The sequence below is a fragment of the Protopterus annectens genome, chromosome 13.part0 (assembly GCF_019279795.1).
Source record: "Protopterus annectens isolate FY-2018-M chromosome 13.part0, PAN1.0, whole genome shotgun sequence".
Lineage (NCBI taxonomy): Eukaryota > Metazoa > Chordata > Ceratodontiformes > Protopteridae > Protopterus > Protopterus annectens.
Window position 1 is genome coordinate 761,803,286 of NC_056747.1, and position 27,041 is coordinate 761,830,326.

Consider the following 27,041-nt stretch of genomic DNA (forward strand, 5'->3'; position numbering starts at 1 on the left):
TTGGTGAAACACTTTTAAAACAGCGCTAGGGTGCCAAGAAACAATGGTTTCAGAAAATTCTGAAGTCATACCCCATCACCACCAACACTACAGACACTACTGATAAAAGATGAGCTGGTATAAATTGGTCAGCTTCTATGAGAATGTGGTTCTTGTTCTATGTGATTATCAGTCAGCACTGCTACAATCACAATAAATACTGGTACACATATTCAGAAAATAAAAAATACTGCAGTAATCAATAAATGCCTGAAGTGGGAGACAAATAAGAACACATTTTAATTTATCAGACTAGTGCCAGCAGGGTGAGAGTGTGTTATTTGTATGTCATCTGGAGTACATATACCATTCTGCTCTGTGAAAAAGGCAATGTCATGCTGAGTACTATTCCACATAAAAAATAACATTCATACCACAGCAACCAGCTGAAAGCCGCAAAATGATGAGTCAGGGCACTCTCCTGTGGTCCTAGGTGCTTCTGGGGGGAAGGGAGGTAAGAATACACCACCTACCCTTTTCACTCCAGTCACATCATGTTGCAGCAGGCCTATGGGTACTGTTACATGTTTCCAAGACATAAATGTACCTGGTGATTGTGTCCTCCTGCTGGATAGGTTATATATTTTTTCCTCCTTGCATGTACACCTAACCTACCTGGTATAAGTTAAAATATATTTACATCAGCCCTCTGGACAAAGATCAAATTTCTATTTTTACTACAGAGCAGGAGGTGGGACAGGGTGCTCATGGACAAAAAATTATTTCTGCTGTGGCTTAGCTGGTGGGAGTGCCCGTGCACAATAAACATCAATGGACAACAGGTACAGTCATGCATTCAGGAGACAGAGGATACCTCTGTGTGGTACACACTGTTTTAATACTGTGATGGATGGTAGAGGGTTAACCTTAGTGAATAGCAGTTTTTATAAGGATAAAGAGGTGACAGTGAAAAACCCTTAACAGTCAGCATAACAATAAATATAAATGGGGAGTACTGCAGAGATCAGCATGAGGTCTTATTATATTAGAAGGTGAGAGAAAGGAATATGGCTGGTATCTTGTACAACCTTGCATGAGTCAGGGGAACATAACAGTACTCAAGAGTTGCCTCAATAAACAGTTCAATCAGCAGCGACAGTCAAACTGAGTAGTGGGGGCTTCTGCCATACCATTAAAAACACCTGGTAATTTTCACATGGCACAGGTAGGTGGCACTGCATAATGATGTTCACAGTGGGCTGAGATTGTTTAGCATTGGCTGCACTGTACCACATGTTAAATATCACAGCCTATGTCCCTAGGATATTTTTTAACTAAACTTTGAAAATTATATTAAAGTTCATTCTTGAACATTAGCCACAAAGTGATATCACAGATGCATAAATTGAAGACTGTTACTGTTCTGCTTTAAGTATCAGTTTTTGTTTTAAACTCCACTATAACTGTTTTCTTATCTTCATTTACAGCCCTACCTCTCAACCTCTTAGAGTAAGAAATCTGGACAAAGCCAAAAAAAAGTGGTACTAATAGGGACAATTTTGAAATATTGCTCTTACAAACTTAGAAAGTTGATAGAATAACAGGTTTTGCATAGGCATGAATTTTCTGAAGGGTATGAAGTCTAAACCTCAAATGTCTGTCATTACTTTCTAACTTCAATCTTTAATGATTTGTCACTAATTTCCCAGAAAGCCACAATTTTATTAAAAACAGACCAAAAATATAAGGCAAAAATCTGGACATTCTGCAAAAATCTATACAGTTGAGAGGTATGTTTGCAGCCATTTTTTAGTATTCAATTACAGAAGAATGTTAAATTATGAGTTCCTTTTATATGTTTTATAGTCTGTTTCCTTGATGCTTAAATGAAAATATATATTTTATATGTAACATATTCCATTGCAAGGTGTACTGTCAAATATGCATGCCTGTTCTAGAAATGCTGCATCTCTGCTGTAATTTCAAATTAAAGTAAGGTGCTGGAAAAGGACCGGATATGTTGTTTTAAGTCTTTGAAGGTACCACTGCTGATGCACTGGATTTAAAATAAACATTTGCTTGAGTTATAGCTGTTGTGGTTTATTTATGATTGTTATTTTTTTGGATTGTGGTTTTGTTGTTTTTTTTTTTTTCCCCTTAGGATTATTTTCTTGTATATCCAAAGCTCACCCATCCCCACTTCCAGGAATTCCTTGTGCTTGTTTGTTGCATAGCTTAACTCTGCACTACATTCTACGTAAAGATAGTTCATGTTTAAGGCATCCACTAATCTTTCCGTGAGAAACAGCCTCCTCAAATCTTTCATAATTTGTTTTTCAATTAAAGTTTCATACTATGCTTTCATGGTACAGGGCACTTTCTTCTTAAAAGGAGAAATATTCCCTCTTATAACTTGTAATAAGGTATATCTAAGTCTCTGTCACAACCTGTGTCTCCAATAAATACAGAACGTGTGTCTCATGACTCTGGCCTGGCATCTTAGGGATTCAATGAAGCTTCTGTTTCTTTTACTTTGACTACTCTCCTCTATGTAGTGTAAATGTCCCTTCTATATTATGGTGGCAAGAATTTTAAAATAAATAATCCAGACAGGATGCCACGAGTAGTATGTACAGAGATAACAATATCTCCCACCAACTGTTGCAGATGATACCCTATTCTAGTACCACGATACCCCGCTGAGTTGTTCAATAACCCCAGCTCACCATCTCAGTACACAAAGATCATCACGTGCATTTAATCTGAAATCACACTCAATCTAGTTTCCAGTGTCAGTCGCTTCTAGCAAACTGAATAGACATCACACTGTGTATTTGGTGTTGGATAATACCATCTTAAATATTTTGGCAAAAGCTTGCTCTGGCTAACCACATTGCTTTGGAATAGAACAAAGAAACAGTATAACAAAGCCCCGAAAATATAGCATGGACCACCTTCTATCCCGCAACAAGCTGCTTGTTAATGAATATGATGAATTCTTAATACTAACTATGTGATCAGTGAAAAACAGAACTGTAACAAAGTATGGATAAAGAAAAAAGTTTTGCTGAAAATACTGGCTTGCATATTCAAATTAGAGTTTGTTTGCTATATACATCAAATTAATTTCTTTGGCTTAGATTTCACTTGCTTACAGAATACCTTTTGTATTACAATCAGAATTCGTCTTAAAGTTCCAGAATCTGTTTCCATTATGTTCTTAATGTACTGTTGTTTTTGAATTAAGCTGTACCTGTGTAAAAAGTCTCTCAAACTTCAAACTGTTTGAGAGATTTAGGTCAAAATGTGCTCTTTTGCACAACAGTTAATTTATCAGCAAACCCAATTCTAGATCATTTCTGAAGCTTAGATTCTCTGCAGGATGACACCATACAAACTATAGGCTTCCTGTAAGCAAGAGAATTACACAGGTGTTCCATGACTCCGACACACAGAACACACAAGGCTTTCACTAATTTCACAAAATCCCCACTACAGCAGTTATGTCTAGAGATATAACTTACATATTCTGCACTCCAGCTGTCTGTACTTTTTAAATTACTAAACTCCAAGTGATGGGTTTCAGAAACTACTGATAAATTTCAACATGCCATTTTTTCTAAAATAATAAATTAATCTAGAACACAGATAACTGGAAGACTGCTACCAAGTGACAATACAGCTTGTATTATGCATATTATTATTTCATATTGCTCATGAATGCAACATTTAAAAGAGCAGATTCAGATTTCAGGGTGTTCTCTGTTCCTTACAAAGCCAACTGTACTGATAGAAAAGTCTGCACTCAAAAAACATTTAAAAATGAGACGTCTGACCCAGCAGTAGTGGCAACCATAAATGGTGACTCTCCTGTACAGAAGACCATGGACTGTAGTCAGCCATAGGGAAAAATACAGGGTCCAAATGTTGATTCAGTTTATTACAGCTCCAAAATAAAGCCCCAGAATGATTAAAAATGTCTGCAAAATCTAATTCATGCTATGTGAATTAGATTCTGAATTATTTACAATTGTTTTCAAACTGGGTCCAGTGGCTAAACTTCAAATGCTTATCAGCAAACCTGATTAACAAAAGATGCCATTCTGACGTTCAGCAGTGCATTCTGGGATACTTGGAAAAGTGGACTTTTTTTAGTCTGTGCCATTTGTGAATTTTGAAAGTTTGTTTTCTAATACTGATATGCGTTTCTCTTGAGCTAGCACTGTGATCTTCAGAGACTTAATTTCTTCCAAGAGTTCCTCAAAGGTCACCTTCTGAAAGGAACAGAAAAAGTGAATAAGTTGGAGGAATAAAAGCTGTTTTAAATACTAAAGCACTCATCAGCAAACTGAGATTTCCTTCTGGCACATTTGCTCCTAGATAGAAGAATGAAAAACTGCCATGACGGTGAAAACTTCTCCCTTACCTGGCATTCTCACAGCACCACAGTCCTTTTCAATGTGCATTTCTTCTGGGAAATACAAAATGGCATTATGGCATCACTTAAAAGGCATGTTATTATTCTGGCATCACTAAAAGTGTATCATGTTCTTTTATCCTATTGGCATCAGTGAATGTGTATGCTGTGTACTGGCATCAAAGCTACAACACTTCTGTTGCAAAAGACACACTGATTGTACACTTTCTTGATTGCATATTTAATGTACAAGCTGCTCTGGTTTCATCACTCAGTGCTACAACATTTTTGTTGTAAAGGCACACTAACTGTATACTTTTGTAAATTGCATACTGAATATATACACTGTTGTGGTTGCATCAGTGAATGTAAATGGTGTGTTGACATCAATGCTATAACACTTTTGCTGCACAAGACACAGTAACAGTACACTTTTGCTGATTGCATATTGAATGTATACGCCGTTGCGTTTGTATCAATGAATGTGTATGCTACTACAATGGTGTCAATGAATCTGTATGTTGTTTTGGTTGCATCACCAAACATTACCACTTAGTTAACAAACAGAATGCACCTCTACTCTCCTTGGTTGACGACTAATAAAAATACAAATAGCTATCATTTTTTAAGTTTAAGCATTTTATAACTGCATAGCTTTGTAGCATGCTTCTACACAAAATAGGTGTTAGTCACTACCTTGCCCTAATTGCAGCACAAATTGTACATAGATTAGAAAAATGATCTACTTGGCTGCAAAGACTCAATCATGCACAGAAAGTGATTGTTTTCTTCAGTCCTCCCTAGTTTAATTTCCAATGTTTTGTTCTCTCTCATACATAATTCTTCAATCCAATGACTCACCACTTGCAGTTCCCTTTACAGTTCTTTTATTTATGCTTCCTATAAAATGCCTTACTCCTTCTCTTTTCCTGGAAATCGGCTAAAACCAACTAAAGACACAACATTACATTAACATTCTCCTTCATTCTCCATTTGTGTACTCCTTAACTGTTAAATAACAACATACCTCTCTAATCTTCCCTTACACTTTTAAATTTCTGCCTTCCAATCATAGGTGCTGCCATACTGGCATGCATGCCCAAGCTGTGAAATATTGTACTCTGGTAAGTGCCCCAGAAAAAAATTAAATTTTTCCTGATCATATTCTAATTCATGTCTTATTACTATGCAGTGTAAGCACCTGCCCTTAGCAACTGACTGCAGTGATTTCTGAATAATCAATCTTTAGTCACTTATTAATAAGAATAAAGACAGCTGAGAATTGTGCACTCTAAGTGCCTGTGATCAGTTGCCCTTAGAAATCAATTGCAGTGCTTTCTTATTTATTTCTAGACAAGTAGCCATATGAAGGAACCACTTCATATGGCTACTTGCCTTGACTACAGCTCAGGTGCTTGTGTTCAATTAGTGGCTTAGGCATCTGTTGGCGTGACAGGGAGGGATGGAAGTGTACCCATTCTGGGGATGGAGGTGGTTACATGGGCATACCCTATGACATCCTTAGTGAGGGCAGGAGTTGTGCAGTGGAGGGTGCAGTCTAACAGGAGATGGGAGGAAAAAATGGCTGAGCTTCCACAAAGGTGGAATGATATGTTTCATGCTTCTGTTGCACTCTACCCCCACGATGTCATCAGAGGGAAGGCATGGAAACCAAGGGTAAGTTATAAAAAGTAGAAAAAAAACAGTAGAAGTAGGACCCCCCCCAGGATGTCCTTAAGATCCATGTCGGCCCCAGTCAGAAATTGGTGTTAGTCGGGGGTATATTGCAATGATATACACCCAGTGTTGGACATGAGACACCCCCCCAAAAAAGTAGTCATATGACCTGAGAGTGACGGAAATTATACAGCTGTGAATCTTCAGGGATGGTTTTCCCTTAGCAGGTATCTTAGCAGGTATCTGTTTTTTTTATATTAAATTGTTGCAGTAAGCCAGCTAAAACTATGGACACTGTCCACAGCATACTATACATGTCTTTTTTAATGTACTGCTACTGGTGTTCCTTATTCTCTCAACTTCTTTGGTCAAGAATTCTGGACATAGCCAAAAATAATGGGGGGGGGGGGACAATCAGGGAAATGTTTGAATATTACACAAATTCATTAAAAAAATGAGTACAGCTTTTGAATTGACATGCAGTTTCTGAACCATGGGAAGTATGAAGCTTTTTTAGCTCAGCGGATCCTGTTTGGGCATCCTGCAGACTACTACATCATCAGAAATGAGGAAGAGAGACTTTTTGCTGATTATAAGTACCGTTTCGGCTTTTTCTGACTGTTTTTGCTAACCGCACTTCTAAAAGCCATTTTTAAGTAGTCTTGCTACTATTTCTACTGTATTTAAATCATTTTACTGTTTGTGTACTTGTTTTCTGCTTAAATTCAAAGTTTAAACTGCATTTACTGTTGTAGGCTACACACTCAAGTGCAATAGCCTTTTCTGTGCTTATTTACTGGTTAATGGCATTTTTATGCTTAATTTAACCTAAAAAAAAAAAATAATTACTATCTGTTTTCTCGTTTCCCGCCTATTTTCTATACTAGAATAGTCCGGATCTCAGATTTGCTGGTTTTAGGACTTTATTTTTGTGTTTCTGAATTGTCCAGTCCCTGCTGTGGTAGAGGGAAGTCTTTCTGCTTATCAGTGGGAGTGGTAAGCATTGAGCCACCTGTCACTAGAGGAGTGGTTTCCAGCTCAGGAATTGTACCTCATTGGCCATTTGGGGCTGCTTTCTATCCCTTTCAACTTTCTGGCTTAAAAACCTGTGTTTGCGTGGGTTTGCATATCGCGCAACACCGCTTAGCTAGAGTTAAACTATTACCGGTACCAGAAAGTCTGCTCTTCAAATTGTCTCTTAGAACTAGCCAGTTTTTCAGTCTTAGCACTCAAACCTGACTCTTTGAGCTCAGCACTTGCTTAGAACTCGTAAGCACAAAATATTCTATAAATTGCAACAGCACTCAACTTTCCTTACTAAGTAAAGAGGAAAACAGTTCTAGTACTTAAACAAGCACCTATCCAGGCATGTCTAAGTTTCAGCTCCTGGTGTTTTCTCCTGACCACGTGTTAAATCTGCACATCTTGGAGCAATGTAGCAATTGCCTCATGTACACAGACAACCATCTCCTCCGACCACCCAATACTTCAACTTGTGACAGATGCACATATATAGCCAAGCTGGAAGCCAAGCTCTCTCCAGGGAAGACTGGACTAGTCAGTCAAGAGGAGAGGGTAAACATCCTCACCACACCACGCACAACACATAGTCCTTCTAAACCTACACCACCAAAACCCACACATAGTAACACAAAACACACACCTACATTTGTGGAGGCTCTTAATAAAAATCTGCCCAAGCAACTGAGACCTCCAAAGCTGAAACGCAAACAACCACCACCCCTAACACAACCCAAGTGACACATAGCTCACAAAACCAGTGTGCCACACAACCTCAGCCCTAAGGTAAAACAACGTACCCATCACACTAGTCATAGATGACTCTATAGTCAGACACACTGATGTCCCACTCACCAGGCTAAACAAGGAGAAAATTACAGTCAGCTGCCTGTCGCATGCTAGGATCTGCCACATAACGCATGCACTCAAATCACTCCACAACAAGTACAAATACGACTCTGTCATTGTCCATGTTGAAGTGAATGACCTGAGATGTACCTCCCTGGACTACATGAAAAGAGTTATGGAAGAGCTCTCAGATTTTGTAGCCCAAACAGATATGACCCTAGTCCTGATTAACATTTTGCCACCACACAGAATGATACGACAGTACAAGGATAAAATGATTGACTTCAACAATTGGATAAGTTTCTGGTGTCATTCTAAGGGTATCCAGTACCTTTCTGCCTGGGATGACATGATTGACAGACCATGATGCTTTGCCAGAGATGGCCTGCACCTGTCACCCCTGGGATTCTGGATACTGGCTAAGGCTCTTGCCACCCCTATACTGCCTTTTTTAGGCAGGATTCAAATAACAAAATTACCACCACAACAGGTACAAGCAAGCAAATTCTGAGGGTAATGCTACTCAGTGCTAGAAGTCTAAACCTCAAAATGCACTCACTCGAGGCACTCCTCCTAATGGAGAGCATCAACATCTGTGCAGTGTCAGAGACCTGGTTCAAGGCTCCAGAGAGCATCCCTGCAATACCAGGCTACAGTTTATACCACACCTTTCAGCCACCTAACCTGGACCGAAACACTAAAGGTGGAGGCATGTCCATATTCACCAAGGATATCCACATCTCCAGGCTAGTTGCCCAGTGTAATGCAGCCAAGATTCTCAGGTGCAACTAACACTAGGCAAGACTGCAATCCAAATTGTAGCTTGCTACAGATCCCCCACCATCCCCCATGATTCCCACTCCACCTTTCTCATCATACTGTAAAGTGTCAAGGTACAACCAAATAGCCTAATACTGGGTGACTTCAACTACCCCACCATTAACTGGGAAAACTACTCATCTACCAACACATTTTTCAATGATTCTTGGAATTCATAAATTCCAACACCTTGGATCAACTGATCCATACCCCCACCAGGGGCACCAATATCCTCAACCTAGTCATTACCAACATGGGCGACCAATGCTCCACACCAGAGGTCAGCTCCCCATTGGTCAGATCTGACTATAAGCTGATCACCCTAGACATCCACATCCCACCCCCCATTAAGGAAACCACTGTAAAAAACTTCTCCAAAGCCAGCTTCATGCTTCTCAAGACAGAAGTGGCAAACTTCACGATACCCATGCAGATGGAAAGTAGAAATATGACTGCTGAATCTTACACCAATGTTCTGTGTGAACACATACACGAGTACATAATTGTAACATTCCAAATTGAACTAAGATGCTCCCCTCCAAAAAAAGGAAGCCAATCTGGTGGTCCCCTGCCATAAACAAACTCTACAACAAAAGGAAGAAACTGTTTCAAAAAAGAGTAAAATCCCAAGATTGGGAAAAAGTCCCTTGTCAGCCTCAGTAAGAAGCTGAGATCCCTCATAAGATCCTACAAAGCTAGTTACAAAAACAAAATCGCCACAGATTCTAAAGAAAACTACAAGGTATTCCATAGTTATGTCAAGAATCTCAATGGCAACACTCAGATCTGCTCTGAGTTACAGCACAATGGCACTAAATATACAGAACTAACTAATATTGTCAACATCCTGGCAGACAGGTTCAGTGCTAACTTCACCCCCCCCCCTCACTCCCTAAATGGCCCATCTCAATATCGGAAGAATACCAAGTCCCGGTAATCATGGCCACACAGGTAAAAACTGCACTCTCCAAAGCCAAGAATACAGCACCCATGGGACCAGACAACATCCTGGGCTGTGTTCTGCATGAACTACAAAACGAACTGGCACCCCACCTAAGTACCATGTTCAATCAAAGCCTCACTTTAGGCTTTGTGCCTACTGAATGGTGCACAGCTACGGTTATCCCACTCCACAAAGGGGGATCCACCACAGACCCCGAGAACTACCACCCCATTAGCCTGATGAACCTGATCTGCAAAGCCATGGAATGTATCATTGTGGAACTTATAAACAAAGACATAGGTAACCTTCAAACTCGGGACCCCACCCAGTTTGGGTTTGTGAAAGGAAGACCATGTCTCCTAAACCTGATTGACTTCTTTGAAGCAATCACCAGAGCCGTGGACGAGGGTAAAGTGGTTCACACAGCCTATCTAGACCTCGCCAAGGCATTTGACACCATCCCCCAGTCTGAAATCATAGATAAACTCACTAAACTGGGCATAAATCCCTATGTCATGTGATGTGTTGCCAAATGGCTCACTGACAGAACCCACACCGTGAAAGTAGCCGACTCCAAATTCGACTACTGACCAGTGACAAGTGGAGTACCAAAGGGCTCAGTCCTGGGTCCACTTCTGTTTGGCATCTACTTCTCTGAAGTTCAGGCCAACAGAGAGGGTCTATGGCTAACAAAGTTCACAGATGACTGCAAACTGGGAGCCATTATTGAATCCCCAAATGATGCGGGCATTCTACAAAAGGGCCTCACTGAGACAGATGCCTGGTGTCAAAGCCATGGCCTCAAACTCAATGCCAAAAAATGCATAGTCACCCCCTTTGGGAAAAACCCTGTGCCCATGAACTACCACATAGGTGGTAGTCTGCTCAACACCAAAAGTGTGATAAGAGACCTAGGGACACAGGTGGACAGTAGTCTCTCCTTTGATAACCACATCGGCACAGTAGTCAGGAAATCCTTCTACATGGCACACCTCATCACAAAAGGTTTCTCATCCAGAAAAAAAGGATGTAATTATTCCTCTCTAGTCATCCCTCATTAGACCTATTATAGAGTGCAACGGGTCTATATTAGAACACTGAACATTCAGAATGTCGAGTGTTCTAATATCGAACCCTACCAATCGAAAATACTAAACATCGAACATTCAGAACAGCAAATTTTTTCCTAGGGAAAAAAATTGCTGTTCCAAAACACATACACACAACACAAGCACACCAAACAAACAGCAATCCACACACATGCACCTAAACTCTCACACCTAACCCTACACTAAACTATACACACACCACTAACTATCCACTTACCTTAACCCAAACCCTAACCCTAAGGTCCGTCACTATTGCACACTCACCTCACCCGCACCCTAACCCTAACTCACCTACCCCGCCCTAACCCTCATATCCGCACAATCGCACACTTACCTGACCTGCACCCTAACCCTAACTCACCTAACCAGCCCTAACCTTCATGTCCACACAATCGCACACATACCTAACCTGCACCCTAACCCTAACTAACCTAACCCACACTCAATCGCACACTTACCTGAACCCGGCTCGTAACTTTCCACCAGAGCGCTGAAAATACCGAAGCAACAGAAACGGACAACCAAATTCTTTCCCTAGGAAAAAATTTGGTTTTCTGTTTCTTCGATATTTTCAGCGTTCACTGAAAACAGGTCGATATTAGAACACTCGACATTTTAAATGTTTGGTGTTCTAATACAGACCCGAGTACAATGCCCCGTTTGGTATGTACCTCACAAGACATTTACAACAACTGGAAAGGCCACAGAAATACCTCATGAAGAGGATCACTGGCCTCAAACAGATGCCCTATGTAGACCATCTCAAAAAACTCCAGCTCTAGTGCGTCTCATATCGCCTACTCAGAGGTGATCTCTGCCTAACATACAAAGCCATGTCAAACCCAGAGCTGTTGGACATGCTACACTTACAGAAATCCCAAGCCCTCCAAGCCACATGCTCCAGGGACCTAAACCTTGTCATCACAATAAACAAAACATGCTGGAGGGATAGGTTCCTGTCTCAGAGACTTCCCATACTTTAGAACAGACTGCCCATTCATGTCAAGCAGAGCACGTCATTAGCCCTCTTTAAGAAAAATCTTGATGATTGGATGGTAAATAGGAAATTCACCCTGAGGATCACTTCTGTGGCTGTGCTTGACAGGGGCACAGAATCTTTATGGCTAGGCTTGTACAGGCCCTAGGGATGAGAGCCTTGTACCTACCTATGAACCTATGAACATTATTGACTTATCTGTGACCCTCAGTGATTTACCAGAAAATCAGCAACATGACAAAAATACAAAGAAAATCAGAAATATTCTGCAAAATTGGAGACAGCTAAAAGGTAAGCTTCTCTATAGCAGCACCTTCAGCCCTATGTAGGAGTATACATTTCTGTGTCTATGTTTTACTAGTTTTAATGATTACAGTTGATCACCTGAAGTGGATGTCTGTTTGGGAAGCAAAAGAAAGCACATCTCTCAACTATACCTCATTGAAAGGAACATTCCTCATTCTGAATATTGAAAATTCCATGTGCTACAATGAAGAGCTATGTCACACTTTCATTGTTGTGAATTTTCTTTTATAAATGAACATGATAAATAATACTGAATCATATTACCTCATCAAAAAACTTTTAATAAGAATGAATAAACTGTTATAAACCATGCTGTGAACTTCCTCAGTGAAACTGTTAATAGATGTCCCTGTGTTCCTTACTACATCCATTTGTTTCACACCGTGAGAGCTAGTGTTCCACATTTTGGAGACAAAAGGTTGACAGTTAAGGGAGGCAGTCTGTGGAAGAAAGCAAATGCCAGGATGAAGATGAGTCTGTTCTCATTAACATGATCATTACTGTGGACTGGTGGGGAATGGGGACAGAACTTAGTTGAAGCTCATTACTGTGACTTGATGTTCTGCCTTTTTTTGTCAGAAAGTAAGACAGATTTGTGGGCAGTGGTAATAATACACACTGCCCACAGCAAAATTAACTTATATTTATTTACTTTTTATTTATTGAAAATAGTAATGGCAATGGATATGGCAGAGGGGTAGGCTATATCAACAAGTGGACATACATTACTATTTGTTTTTCATTCTAAAATAAATAAATTCTCTTCTGAAAGAGATATCAGGACTACAAGGAATGTGGGTATATTTTTGTGTTAGGTGATGCGTGTAATTAAATGGCAGTTGCTGGATCACTTGAGGGTAGCAGTATCTTTCAGACAGCAACATGGCTGTTATACTTATCTGATTCCTTCACAGTCAAATGTAGTGTATCATCTCAGAAGGATTACATTCCAGTGGAGTACTATGTATGTACTTTGTACACAAGTATCTCATTAAGAAGCCCATTAATGTTTTTAACTCTGAACTGCAATCAGGAACTGACACACACATCTTCTTTTATATAAAGCTAGTGAAGCCATCTTTTCAGATAACTTTTATTGTTACATTTCTGCACTATGGTTGGTTGGTTTCAGTCTGGGAACTTATTGTCTTCTGCAAGAAGGCCAAGAATATATTTGTATTAAATGTTCATTATCTCAGAATTAAAAAAATCCTACACAGGTCACCATTTTTTTTTATTATTATTTGTAAAATACCACAGGTACAATGCAATGCTTTCAAGAGGCTAAAGCTGTGCAGTCAAATTCAGCGATGTGCTACACTGGAAGCCATAAGGTATGGATTCTTAATTGTTTTGTAGCTGAATATCCTGTTGTTACTAGCTGAAAGTTTTGTAATGAAATCTCAAAGTATGACAGACTATTCATCACCTCAGCCTATGCCCCATAGCAGGTTTATCATAGCAAGGAAAAGACTGCATTCAGGCAGTAGCTGCAGTTACATGTTGTCCTCCTTTATCTAGTAGGTCCTCAAACTGCTGAATTCAGCCTGCAGTTGCAGGACCTACTAGATAAAGTAGGACAACATGAGTTGGCATTGATAATGGGGGACCTGAATGCCCATATTGGGACAAACAGATAGACAAAACAGGATATGAGGACTGCCTGGTTTTACAAGGGTGGGGCAACAGGAATAAAGAAGTGGCCATTCTAAACTTCTGTCTGGAAAATGGCTTAATGGTGGCCAACACATGGTTCCACAAGAGAGGCAGTTACAATATTATATACAAGAATGGCCAACATGCAACTCAAGTAGACTTCTTCAGTGAACTAGTTGTCCCACAGTATAAACTATTGGTTGCCATTATCATCTGCAAGTAGTGGTTAGAGAAGGCTTTAAGGTCATCAGAGATTAGGCTGAAGACCTGGAAGTCGACTAAAAAGACAGCATAAAAGTTCATGGAAATACTTGGGGCTCTAGCACCTCAGGAAGAAGAGGACATATGTGGAACTGAAAAAGAATGACAGCCCTTCAAAATAGCATGTGTGAGGACTACAGAGGGGATATGCAGCTGAGCCAGGTATGGGGCTATGCTACATAAAGAAAGATGGTGGTAGAATGCAAAAGTCTAGAAGGTCATCAAAAGAAAGGAGTGCAGAAAAAAGTGTGAGACAGAAAATATGGACCAGACTAAGAAGGAATATGGCTGATTAACAAAGATGCTAAGAGAGCAGTTGCAATAGCAAAGAACAAGGTATCAGAGGCACTCTACCAGCATCAAGAAAGTGACTCAACAGACAGCACAAAGAAACTCTATCAGGTTGCAAAGCAAAGATGGAAAGGGAAAGACGATAGTCATCAGACATGTTTCATAAGCGATGCCAGCAACATTGTGCTCACTAGTCCACCAGACATCAAAGGCAGTGGGAAGGAATACTTCCAGCATCTTCTGAATGAAGGAAAACCCCACAGAAGCTGTATTGCCCCAGGCATGACCTACAATGAAAGTGGAAGAGCACCCAACCTTAGAAATAAGAACCACACAGTGTCTACAATGAAAGAAGAGAAGGAGCCCACCCTAGAAGAAGTAAGAATAGCATTAAGGAAAATTAAGTCAGGAAAAGAAGCAGACTCAGATGAGGACATGGCAGATATGATCAAGATGTTGGGTGAGTTAGTGGAAAATTGCTTCTAAGAGTATTCATAGCAGTATGGAGAGAAAAGCGTCTCTCAAATGACTGGAGAATAAGCATTCTTGTGCCAGCGTATAAGAACAAAGGGGACATTCATAACTGTGGGCAGTAGGGAGGTATCAAATTCCTGTAGCACTGTTTGAAAGCCTAGAGAGGGTGACTGATAAATGAGTATGCACAGCAGTAGAATGTAAGCTGGAGGATGAGCAGTTCTGATGCAGCACAACTGACCCAATGTTTGCACTGTGACAAACAGTTGAGAAGATGCTAAAGATAAAGAAAGAGTCTAACTGGGCATTCCTAGACTTGGACAAAGCAGCTGATTTGGGCAGTCCTGCAATGGTTCAAAGTCCCAGAAACATTAGCATAATTAGTACAGGCTATGTACAAAGACCCAATGACTCAAATACGGTGTTCAAACTTACAGAGGGGTTCCCAGTATAAGTGGTCAATTTATACTGGTGACAGACTATATATGAAAACAGGTGGGAGGGGACAGATGTATGCAATGATATGACATTACAGACAGACTCTGAGCAGGAACTTCAGCAAATTATGAGGGACTTGAATGTAAAACTGAAGGCATATGGGATGAAATTGAGTACAGATGAGACAGCTGTAATGGCAGAAAATGGAGGGAAACCATAAGAAGCTGAGAACTGAGATAGAAGGGAAATAGTGGAACAGGTTAACAGCTTCAAGTATCTGGAAGGGGTGATTGAGGAGAAGGGAATTCTGAATGAGGAGGTCAAAGCTAGAGTCAGAGGGGCTGCAGTCAACTGGCCCAGAGTGTCAGAGGTAGTGTGTCACAGAAGAATACCAAAGAAGCTGAAAAGTAGAGTTTACAAACCAGTGGTGAGACCAGTACTACTGTATGGTATAGAAACCTAGGCAGTGAAACCAGAGCAGTTGAGAAAGCTAGACGTGATGGAGATGACGTGCCCGAGATGGGTAGTAAGATGCACAATGAGGGGTAGATGAAAACAGAGCATCAGAGCAGAAGTCCAAATAGCTCCAACTGCAGAGAAAGCCAAAGAGAACAGATTAGAGATGTGCAGAAAATCAGAAGGCAATCTGGTGAAGAAGATTCAGGACAGACAGGAAGAAGGCAAAAGGAGATGAGGGCATCCAGCAAAGAGATGAATGAATTGTGTGAAAGAAGACTTGTGACAATCAGGCAATACTATTGATGAATGTAGGAGAGTGGCACTGAATCAAGCGACATGGCAATAGTTGATGTTGCACCTCAACCCCACGTAGAAAAAAAATGGGAAAAAGGGGGACTGATGATGATGACCAACAATCATACAAGGCCTTCTTTAAATATATCATAAAACTCAAACATACACCCTAGTATTATTCCATGCTAGAATCTAGAAGGACCACTCTGATCCTGAGGCCGCAGCCAACCCTCCAACTGAATTTTGATCCTGAGGTCATAGCCAATATTCCAGCTGACAAAATTCAGCTCCAGTTTCACTCTAACAACTCATCCCTCAGTTTCCCCACTGCTCACCATTCTAAACATCCCCCAAAATTTCTCTTGATAATTTTCATGGTGCATTATCAAATACTAAGAACACGGTTTCCCCTCTGCCCAGACAATGTTCTCTGTTATTTCCTACTAAGTACCAAATATAGCTTTACTAACCTACTTCTGGACCTATTTGGCTATAGCCACTCCTCTGATTATATACAAGGCATTTGGAGAATTGCCATACTGGTACCACTACATAAGGGCAGCCCCACCAGAAATCCAGGTAGTAATTAGCAACCCCTAAGTCTTACTAGTATTATCTGCAAAACCATGCAGTATGTCAAAGTTGAGCTTCTAAACAACAATACAGAGAAGCTTCAGCTCACTAAAACAATCAATTTGGCTTTGTCAATGGCAGTTCCTTTCTACTCCATCTAATTGTTTTCTTTGATAGGGCCACTGAAACCATGGACATAGGCCACTCCCTCCAAACTCCTACCTGGACCAAAATAAGGGCTTTGATATAATCCCCCCATGCAGAAATTATTGAGAAGCTCATCCATTTCAACATTAACTCCTATGTCATTCACTGGAAAGTTAACTTGCTCACTGACAGAGCTCAATGCACCAAGGGTTGCAGGCACCTCTTCCGCAGAAAATAATGTTACAGCTGGTGTCCTACTGGGCTCTGTCCTGGGCCCCCTTCTCCTCAGGAGCTATTTTTCTAATATCAAGGTGAAAATCAAAAGGATATGACTAACTACACTTGATGATGACTGCAAACTATCATGTGGTCCCCAATGGACTTGTATACTCCACCAAGTGGCTGACCATGGGTTCAGGCTGAATGTCACAACAATGTAGTTTGGTTTTGTTTGGGAAGCAAGACTTTGCTAGTTTATACCATATTAAGACAATTTAAAAGTGACATAATCATTAGAGAACTGCATATCATTGTCAAGAAAAAAACTTTGTTTTGAGATCACCATGTTCAGTCATAGCCAGGGCATTACTGTACTTGGTAAAGTTAACTTCCAAAGACAGTTTCTGTATGAATAAAGAAGTCATAATTATTCTCTATACATTCCTCATCAGACTTATTTTCAAATACAGTGCCCCTTATATATGTAACTCTCCAAACATCTTACCCAGCAAGAAATCCCCCAAGGATTCATAGCCAAGAAAGTTCCTAAGCTACCTTGATAGATTAGATGCCCTCTTACCATATTCCATCTCATATAGCCTTCTACATAGTGATCTGTGTATAGCCTTCACACTGAAGGACCTGCTCTGCTTGACCTCCAGCACTTATAGAAGACCATTGTTATCAAGAACACTCAAAGCATGAAGACACCAGATGTGTTGCATACATAAATAGAGCCCTAGCTACATCACAAGCTACCCACTTCTGAATAGCAACTTGGGATCCTGTAGGAACTGCCAGGTGAAGATGGGTGTGAGGGGCCATTGCCAGCTCACCCATTCTGGTTGGAAGGAGGAAGCTCCAGCTCACCACATGAGTGGTACCTTGCAGAAACACTATATGTTTACCTGATGTAACTTCAGCCTAGTAAGTCTGTGTTGCAATTTACAAGTTGCACAATAAAAAGAGAGTAGTTCACAGTGCACAGTCATACATCCCCTTAGAGGTCAACTATAGTGGAGCTTGGAAGAGCTGCCGCAAGGTGGAGGGGGTGCTTTGCCGGGGAAGAGGTATGCCTCCCCACAAGACCAGCTAGCTGGCCCACTCCCTAGCATCTGACTCTCATTGTGGGGAGAATAAGCTCAGTGGAGATTCATGAGCAGGAACAAATGGACCATGAGGCTCTAATCCTGCCGTCCCAACTCCATTACCACAGAATGAATGGGCAAGCTGGATGCAGGTAGAAGAGACATTGTACTAAATCCTGTGGGAAGAGGGTGGATTAAAAAGTAGAACACACCACACACAGCAAGGGCCTTAACCTTCATCTGCACATAAAAAGGACCTGCTGGAGTTAGATTTCTAACCCAACATTTTTCTGTGGAATAGGCTTCCCCTAGATGTCAAATAAAGCAACACATTAATAATTTTTAAGGCCAGTCTCGATGACTGGATGAGTATTTATAAGTTCATCTCTGGAATATACTGTATGGCTTTCCTTGATTGGAATACCTAATACTTCTTTGGTGTACTGACCTTAGAATGGCTAAGCTCTTATTTGTCATCTAGACTTTATGCCTAGTATACAACTGTGAACCTACGAGCTGCACAGAAACTGCAACTTACTAAACTTATTACCTTCACACAACAAACACAATGAAAATACAAAAACCCTGAAAAAGCACTATTTTAGGTGGCAGGTACAGCTTACTGAAGACTGTCAATTAAGGGCTGTTTATTGTAATCAACTCTGACCTTTCAATAAGTTGAGATGAAAAACTTTCTCCAGTTGTAGAGGTTAGCAACAGTATGCCAACAAATATGTGTCACTCCATAAATGAAGATATATTCACTGAAAGGATTTCTACAGAAACAGTTCTGCCAGGAAATTCAAGCTATGTAAGACACTCCAAATTAAAACTTAAGCAAACTCACAAAGTGTGACATAAAACAAGTCACCCTACAAATCAGAATAACACATTAGCTCATGCTAGCAATTGCACTGTTCGACCAGTCATACACCTGAATCTCTCATGAAGTGCATCAGTAAAAGTGCTTCCACACAAACCCTCTTCCCACTTGTTGACTAATCTTGTTTAAAGGGTGCAGTAAAAATGCATTTCCCTTTAATGGTGTACTTGTGATGGAGTTCAGGGCACCACTTGATAAGGAGAAGGAAGAAAGAAAAAATGTGGACATTTACCACTGCTTAACAGATAGAAGTGTGTCTAAATATTCCACCCATAATGTCTGTTGGCTGCTGTGCCTCTGTTTTTTTTTTTATACTAGAGCTAAATGTATGATTAGATACTTACTGACAAGTTTGTGTCTGTTGTGGAGTAGCTTCTCCGGGGTCCCTGGGGAGGTTTATTGTCCAGAATGTTTTTCTTGCTGACCTTCAGTTCACGGTTTTTCACAGGTACGTAGCCATCCCGGAGAGAGATAAGAACAGGCTCAGCATTTTTTCCAGCAAACCACTCCTCTGCCTCCAGTGCCGGTTCTGGTCCAGCTGTATCTGGATACAGATCATCCTGAAACAGGTCTGACTACAAATATACAAGAACCACAGGTTACAAAAGCCTCTGGTAGGCCTCATCAGATTCAGCAGCTACTACTTATGTCCAGTTTCAAATGAAACAATGTGTTTTCTGTTGCAATGTGACCTTCTGCAATTACTCACCTGCACCCTAACACCATCATCCTTTGCTTGTCACTGATGTGTCTGTTGTCATAGCTAAGTTTTCACAAGAAGGCAATTATGGCTTAAAATACATTGAACAGTTGATACAGATGAAATGCAATAAAATATAACCTCCTCTTTTTTTTTTACATTACTCCATCATTCTTGCATGCATCATACACACACACACACACACACACACACACACACACACACACACACACACACACACACACACACAAATGAAAGAAATTAAATTACTGCAATTTGGAAGCATTTTTACATCTCCACTGTACATATACACTGCTTGTTTACATCGTGTCTTGCTTCACTTCCTTAGCAACTATATCAACTAATGTTTTTATTCAGCTTAATATAATTCTCTGTGTAAAGCAAACAGAGAAAAGTGGTAAAATAAAACAGAACAAAGAAAAGAAGGAAATAATAGATGGAAGGAAGGAAGAGAGAACAAAGAAAGAAGTTAAAAAAAACAAACATTTTCTTTGCAGTGCCCCTTGATTTTGCTGCTATCCCTTGTTCTGGCCAAAACTTAATGGCATTTCTAAAAGTTCAACACTTGAATATTTTCCTTTGGTTAATCTGTTTCTCCTAGTAATTGTACCACTGAACTTAATTCTTGATGTCACTGCAGTAAAGCAGAAACATTAGCTGTTTTCAACTTGAATAAACCTGTAGAGATCTCTTATTTGCAGCCATCCTGACACTTGATTTGCATTGTGTACCACTGAAGACAGTTGCCATCTAGCAGTAAGTGAACAGGAAAAGAAACATTCTTTAGTAAGAACAGTTTACCTTTCTTGGTACTGTCATTATGATTGGTTCACACTTCCTCTCATGTAGCTTGTAAAACCTATGGGGAGGAAAAACAGAATTAATACTTTACAATGTACAAGAGCAAATGTACTGTCTGAACAGCTCATGCCCAATATCTACCTGCTGTGCACAATCAAACTGTAACTGTGGCCCATCTCACCTTAGTTTGTATGTGGGGCCCAGATTTATCCACTGTACACTGCCATTTTATGAGTGGGACCAGTTATATGCTTGCTCTGTATAGCCAAACTGTAAGTAGAAACTAAACATCTGGATATTGGACTCTATATAGGACTACCAACTCCTGTTAAATATGACTTCACAATGACTGAGCTGCAGAGCTTGTAAGTTTGCACCAAAACGTGATAACCAACACATAAAGCAAAAGAGAGAGTAAATATCTGGAAATGTGCCCATGTGATAGCATGACACAGGGCTTCAGCAACTTATTACAAACACTACAAGATCGGTTAGTGACCTGGAAATGAATGGTCAATGTCAGACAGAAGGCAGGTATAGTCAGCGGTGTTCTTATCTCTTCTTAGGGAAAGGGAGGGACAACAACACACTGCCAAAGTAACTCTTGATAAGAAATGTGTGAGGACCAGCCTCCTCATATTTGTCATTTATAATACAATATACAATTGTAGACAGCTCTATGACAAAAATGGCCCATGTCTGATGGGAGAGGGTGGAAGGGGACTGAAGGGTATATCACAAAACAGTACAGCTCAGAGTATGATGTGCTTGATTACCATTTCCCCAACTCCACGGTGCCCAAGATCAAAAGTCAACTCCCCTGGATAGGGAGTGCCCACCTAGTTAAGGAATTTCATGGACAAGTATCTACATTCATGGTCACTGGGTGGTTCTTCCATTTGCACACACATATGCACTATGCAAGAGAAAACGACTGTGAGCAAATCCAAGTCAGTGATAGAGTACTGTATCACAGTCCTGTGCCCTAAGCACTAAGCTATCCTAACAGGGGATACATTTATTAGGAGCCTGGAAAAAATAAAAGGAGATATCATAGTACTGCTGCTTACAGAGCTTCTTGTAGGTTTATTCTCTCAAAACATTAATGAGGAAGGTTGAATGTGTTTGTTGTCAGATGTAAAAATATTAAGCTGCACCTCCAAACATTTGCTTTAGTAACTGTACTAAAACAAAATTGCATTAACTAGCCAATTGATATATATATTGTGACTATCTATAAGTTAGCAGATGACTACAAAACTTGATATTTACTTTCCATGACTACTTTTCTAATATGTCTTGCAATGGTATGCGGCAACCTACCACACAAACAGTTTTGTATTGCTTTGCCACAGTAAAAAAATATCCAACTTGCTATTCACAAGTATACATATTAGTCCTGCAAACAGGCAGATTAATGTTACATAAACTGAGCAAAATAATAGCAGATCACTTTCATTCATAGAAAGACTCCCTGACCAAGCAGTTAGTCACTTTGTTAATTGTGTACACCTCACTGTCTGAAGGTGATAAAAAATAATGGTTATATTAACAACATATTTTTGTCTCACACAAGCAGTGGCCAGTACATGTGTTCCATCTTGCTTCACCCAAATATTTATTTGTCCTGCAAAGCTAGAATTATGACAGCAAACAGCAGGGCCAGTCATTTCATCTACAGACAGTCCCATATCCATTACTTACACACAATTTCTGGTTTGACCCTACCAGGATAAAAATAATAATAATGGTTACTTTCATTCATTACTGTTTCATAGAAACAGCAATCACAGCTTATACTGTAGCTCATTTCACTCAAATCCACATTAGTCCTGCAAAGCCAGAATTACAACAGTAGACAGCAGGACTGTTAATGTCATCTACAGACAATCCCCATAGCCATTGCCTACCCACAATATCTGGTTTAACCCTGCCAGGAAACAAACGTAAATTACTTGCTATGGTCCAGACTATGAAAAGACCCCAAGAAACATTACTGGCACTGTAACACAACTCACTCCTTTTTTTGTTCTTCACAAAACCACTGACCTCCCATATATACTGCATGTTAGGCAGGTGTCAGTTTACAAATGGAACCAATTTGGGTAGTACAGAAATATGCAGAGTACTTCATGTAGCTACAGTTTTCTTATAGGATCATAGGAAGTTATTAGGCTATTGGCCTTGAGGCCTTTACAAGACTAGCCAAGAATTATGCCCATGTAATGACAAGTCAGCATCCACTGTGGTGCAGCGGTTAGCATTGTCGCCTCACAGCAAGAGGTTCTCCTGTACGATTCTCGGCTGGAGCGCCTTCAGTGTGGAGTCTGCATGTCCCCCCCGTGGTTGAGTGACATTAAAGACATGCAGGTAGGTGTGTGCATGAATGGGCATGCCTTCTTTGAAGGTTGGGCATTGGGCTGGCAACTCGGCACCATAAAAATCCACTGCCAATCATTAGTGGACCGGAGTTCGACTGTGGTGACCCCTAAACGAGCTGAAAGACAATTATAATGACAAGTCAGCACCCGATGCCCCCTGTCCAGCAGGGACACAGGTGGAATCCCAGTGGTGTATTTTCTGTTCTCCATCCAGTTATCTAAGTTGGACTTAAAAAGTGATAATGAGGTACTCTGCTTGACGTGGAGAGGGAGTCTGTTCCAAAGAAGGTGGTGTCTCTGGGACACAAATCTGTCCCGCCAATAAGTCTTATTAATGTCACATACCAGGTTGAGGTCACGCATGTGGGTTACTCAAGTGGATTTTGACCTGCAGATATGCAGCAGTCTCATCAAGGTGGGGTCTGAGATTGCTTTGCATGCCAGACAGAGGTCACCTCTGAAGAATCTGTAAGAGACTGAATAGGGGGACAGGGCTTTAGCCTATCTGTGTAGGTTAGATGTTTGAGGATCTGGATTCTCCTGGTGAGGAACCTCTGTGGTCTCTCCAGCTGCTGCATGTGCTTTGTGAGGTACATGCTGAAAGGGGCATTGTACTCAATAATGGATCTTATAAGGGAAGAATACAGGCATGTTATGACCTCCTTGTCCCTGGATGAGATACCCTTCCTAATGAGGTGGACCATGTAAAAAGCTTTCCATGGAACAGAGGCAATATGGTGGTCAAAAGTCAGGTTGCTATCAACCTGGGTACCCAAGTCCCTCACGACCGATTGCATGCTTAGGACCTTGAGATTATTGTGATAATTTGTGGGGATGTCACTCACCCCAAAGGGGATGATGATGCATTTTTTGGCATTCAGTGTGGGGCCATGTTTCTGGCACCAGTCATTTGTTTGGATGAGACCCTCTTGTTGAATGTCCACATCACTAGGGGAATTGATGACAGTGCCCAGCTTGCAGTCATCTGCAAACTTGGTGAGCCATAGCCCATTGGTTTTGGCCTGCACCTCAGAAAAGTATATCCCAAACAACAGAGGCCCCAAGAATGATTCCTAGAATATGCCACTCGTTATGGGTCTAGTGGTTTTCCCCTATTTTGACTAGGTGGGTTCTATCAGTGAGCCAGTTTCTACCCATCTGGTAACATGTGGATTGATGCCTAGTTGAGAGACTTTATCTATTATACTCAAGTGGGGAATAGTATTGAAGGCTTTGGCTGGGTCAAGGTAGGAGGTGTGCACCATCTTCCCCTAGTTCATGACTTTGGTGACTGTTGCAAAGAAATCGACCAAATTTAACAGGCATGACCTCCCCTTGATGAAACATAACTTTGTGGGATTGACTGTTTGGAGGTTGCCAATGTCCTTGTTAATGAGGTCCATGATAATCTATTTCATGGCCTTGCAGATCAGGCTAGTTCGGTTGATGGGTCTATAATTTCCTGGATCGGAGGACACTCTACCTTTGTGCAAGGGGTTGACAGTGGCTGTTCTCCACTCAGCTGAGACAAAGCTTGTACTCAGGCTTTGGTTGAATAGGATGCCTAATGGTGCTGCAAGTTCTTCCCTGAGTTTATGTAGGATGCAGCCTAGGATGTTATCGGGTCCCATGCAGGCTGTAATTTTGCCTTTGAGAAGGCAGTGATAACTTGCTCCCTAGAGATAAGGGGAGGGGGTCACATGCTGGGGATGACCTGATTTACTGATGGGGGGAGACAGAGGGGTGAAGTTTTCATTGAACCTGTCTGCCAGCAGGTTGGATATATCTGTGGTGTTTGTGTATGTGGTGTCCTTGAACACTAGTTCTGAGTAGATGTGAGGGTTTTTTTTTAGATTGCAGACATATGTGAAGAAGGTCTTATAACTGTCTTTAGTAGATGTGGCCAGTTTGGACTTGAAGTTTGCTTTGGAGGATTTCACTGGTGCTCTTATTTACTTGTTCAGGCAAAGGAGAGATTGCTTCCTATTAGGCACCTGCTCCTCCTTGGTCCTGGGCAGCAATTTTTTTCCTTTTATTATACAGTTTATTTATTGCAGATGTCCACCAGACAGGTTTACTCTTCCTTGAGGAGGAGGATTTTGTCCTGTTGGGTATTCCTGATTCCATGCAGGTATATAAATGCTTATATAGTACTTTGGTGTAGGTTTGGATATTTGTGCCAGTTCCTACAGAAGGGGAGCGGGCTATGAAGCTGTTTACACCTTCCCTCAGGAGGTTGCAATCAGCTTTGGAGAAGTTATTTTTGTTTGACTTTAGCTGGGGGGGGGGGGGGGGGGTTGGGAGATGGTGACTTTGAAAGTCACGGCTTTGCAGTCAGATCTCACCAGGGAGGATGAAACTGTAGGGATGCTGCAGTGGTTACTCATGTTAGTTAACACCAAGTCCAAGATATAACCTCTTGTGGGGGTGTCGACTAGCTGGTCCAAGGCATTTGCATTGACGAAACCAAGGAATCCCTGGACATTTGCCTTTTGGCGTGAGTAGTTTTTCCAATTTATGGTTGGATAGTTAAATTCGCCCAGGATCAGGGTAAAGGGTTGAATCTTGATAGATTCAAAGAGGTCTAGATAGGTGGAATGGGCATCTTGAGTCAAAGTTGGGGGCCTGTAACTAGCTATGATTTGAATACAGGTCTTATCAACTGTTAACTGCACCTGGAGTGCCTCCTGTGAGTCACACTGTTTGACCAGCCTGGAGGTGTGTATGTCTTTAATATATATTGCAACTCCACCTCATTTTGCTTTGCTGCCCAAGGTACGGGGTCTGAATGTATGATAGGATGAGTAACCTGGTATAGCTGGGGTGTTCTCCACATCTTTGAACCAGGTTTCTGTGACTGCACAAATGTCAGCATCTTCCAGGGCTAAGAATGCTTGCAATGAGTGCAGTTTCATGTTTAGACTCCTAGGGTTTAGCAGCATGACCTTTAATTTGCGTTTTGATGAAATTTTCATGTTGGTAGTTTTGACCTCATGGTATTGCCTAAAAAAGGCACTGTAGGGAAGGCAAGAGCCTTTGCCAGAAGCCTGAAGCCCAAGGGAGACAGATGCAGGCCATCTCTAGCAAAGCATCGTGGTCTGTCAATCATGTCTTCCCAAGCTGTCAGGTACTGGATCCCCTTGGAATGACACCAGTAACTAAGCCATTTGTTAAAGTTAATCATTTTCTGTTTGTATTAAGGCATCATTCTGGGTGATGATAGAATAGTGCTTAAGGCTAGGGCATACCTGCCTGGGACACATATTCAGCAAGCTCAATCATGTCTCTCTTCATATAGTCTAAGGAGGTAAGTCGTAAGTCATTCATGCCAACATCAACTATGACAGAGTCATAACAGCACCTGTTGTTGACATACTTGAGTGTATGTGTGATATGGCAGATTCTAGCACCCGACAAACAACTAGCCATGACTTTCTCCTTAGCCAGCCTGGTGAGGAGCACAATTGTGTGTCTCATAATGGAGTCTCCTATGACTAATATGTTAGGTTTATGTTTAGGCCTTAGTGGCTGTGAGACACAGGTGTGTAGACTTCTCCAAAGCTGACTTTGGGCTCCTAAAAACAGAGGTGGCTAACTTCATGCCACCCATGCAAATGGAAAATAGGTGCATGCTTTGTCCATACTGAATGACACACTGCTACAGTCATCCCTCTCCATAAAGGGGAAGCGACTACAAACCCTTGGAATTATCACCCCATTAGCCTGACAAGTCTGATATGTAAGGCTATAGAGGGCATTATCTTGGATCTAATTAACAAGGATATAGGGAATCTCCAAACACTGGATCCCACGGAATTTGGTTTTGTGAAGGGTAGATCATGCCTGCTCATCCTGGTTGACTTCTTTGAGTCAGTCACCAGAGCTGTAGATGAGGGAAAGGTAGTTCCATACAGCTTACCTCAATCTGGCCAAAGCCTTTGATACCATTCTTCACTCAGGAATTATAGATATACTCGCCAAACTAGGCATCAACCCCTATATCACTAGGTGGCTTGCAAATTGGCTCACAGATAGAACCCACTGTGTGAAAGTAGCAGACTCCAAGTCAGGCTGCTGACCAGTCACAAGTGGAGTCCCACAGGGATCGGTCCTGGGTCCTCTCCTGTTTGGCATATACTTCTCAGAAGTCCAGGTCAACATGGGGGGATTCTGGATGACCAAGTTCCCTGACGATTGCAAGCTGGAAGCCACTATTAACTCCCCAAGTGATGTAGACAT

The 27,041-nt window shown here is 41.1% G+C and overlaps 1 protein-coding gene across 5 annotated transcripts in view; it reads right to left on the bottom strand.

Annotated features, from left to right (window-relative positions):
* Positions 1-2,077: 2,077 nt before the first annotated feature.
* Positions 2,078-27,041, bottom strand: part of CORO6 (coronin 6) — a 773,484-nt gene continuing 748,520 nt past the window's right edge. For all 5 annotated transcript variants that reach the window (XM_044054466.1, XM_044054464.1, XM_044054462.1 and 2 more), the window contains 3 exons: positions 20,422-20,479; positions 19,244-19,474; positions 2,078-4,253 (listed from right to left, as the gene is read on the bottom strand). In XM_044054466.1, coding sequence (XP_043910401.1) covers positions 4,131-4,253; positions 19,244-19,474; positions 20,422-20,479 — 412 coding nt within the window. In that variant the 3' untranslated portion in view covers positions 2,078-4,130. The remainder of the gene's footprint in view (positions 4,254-19,243; positions 19,475-20,421; positions 20,480-27,041) is intronic.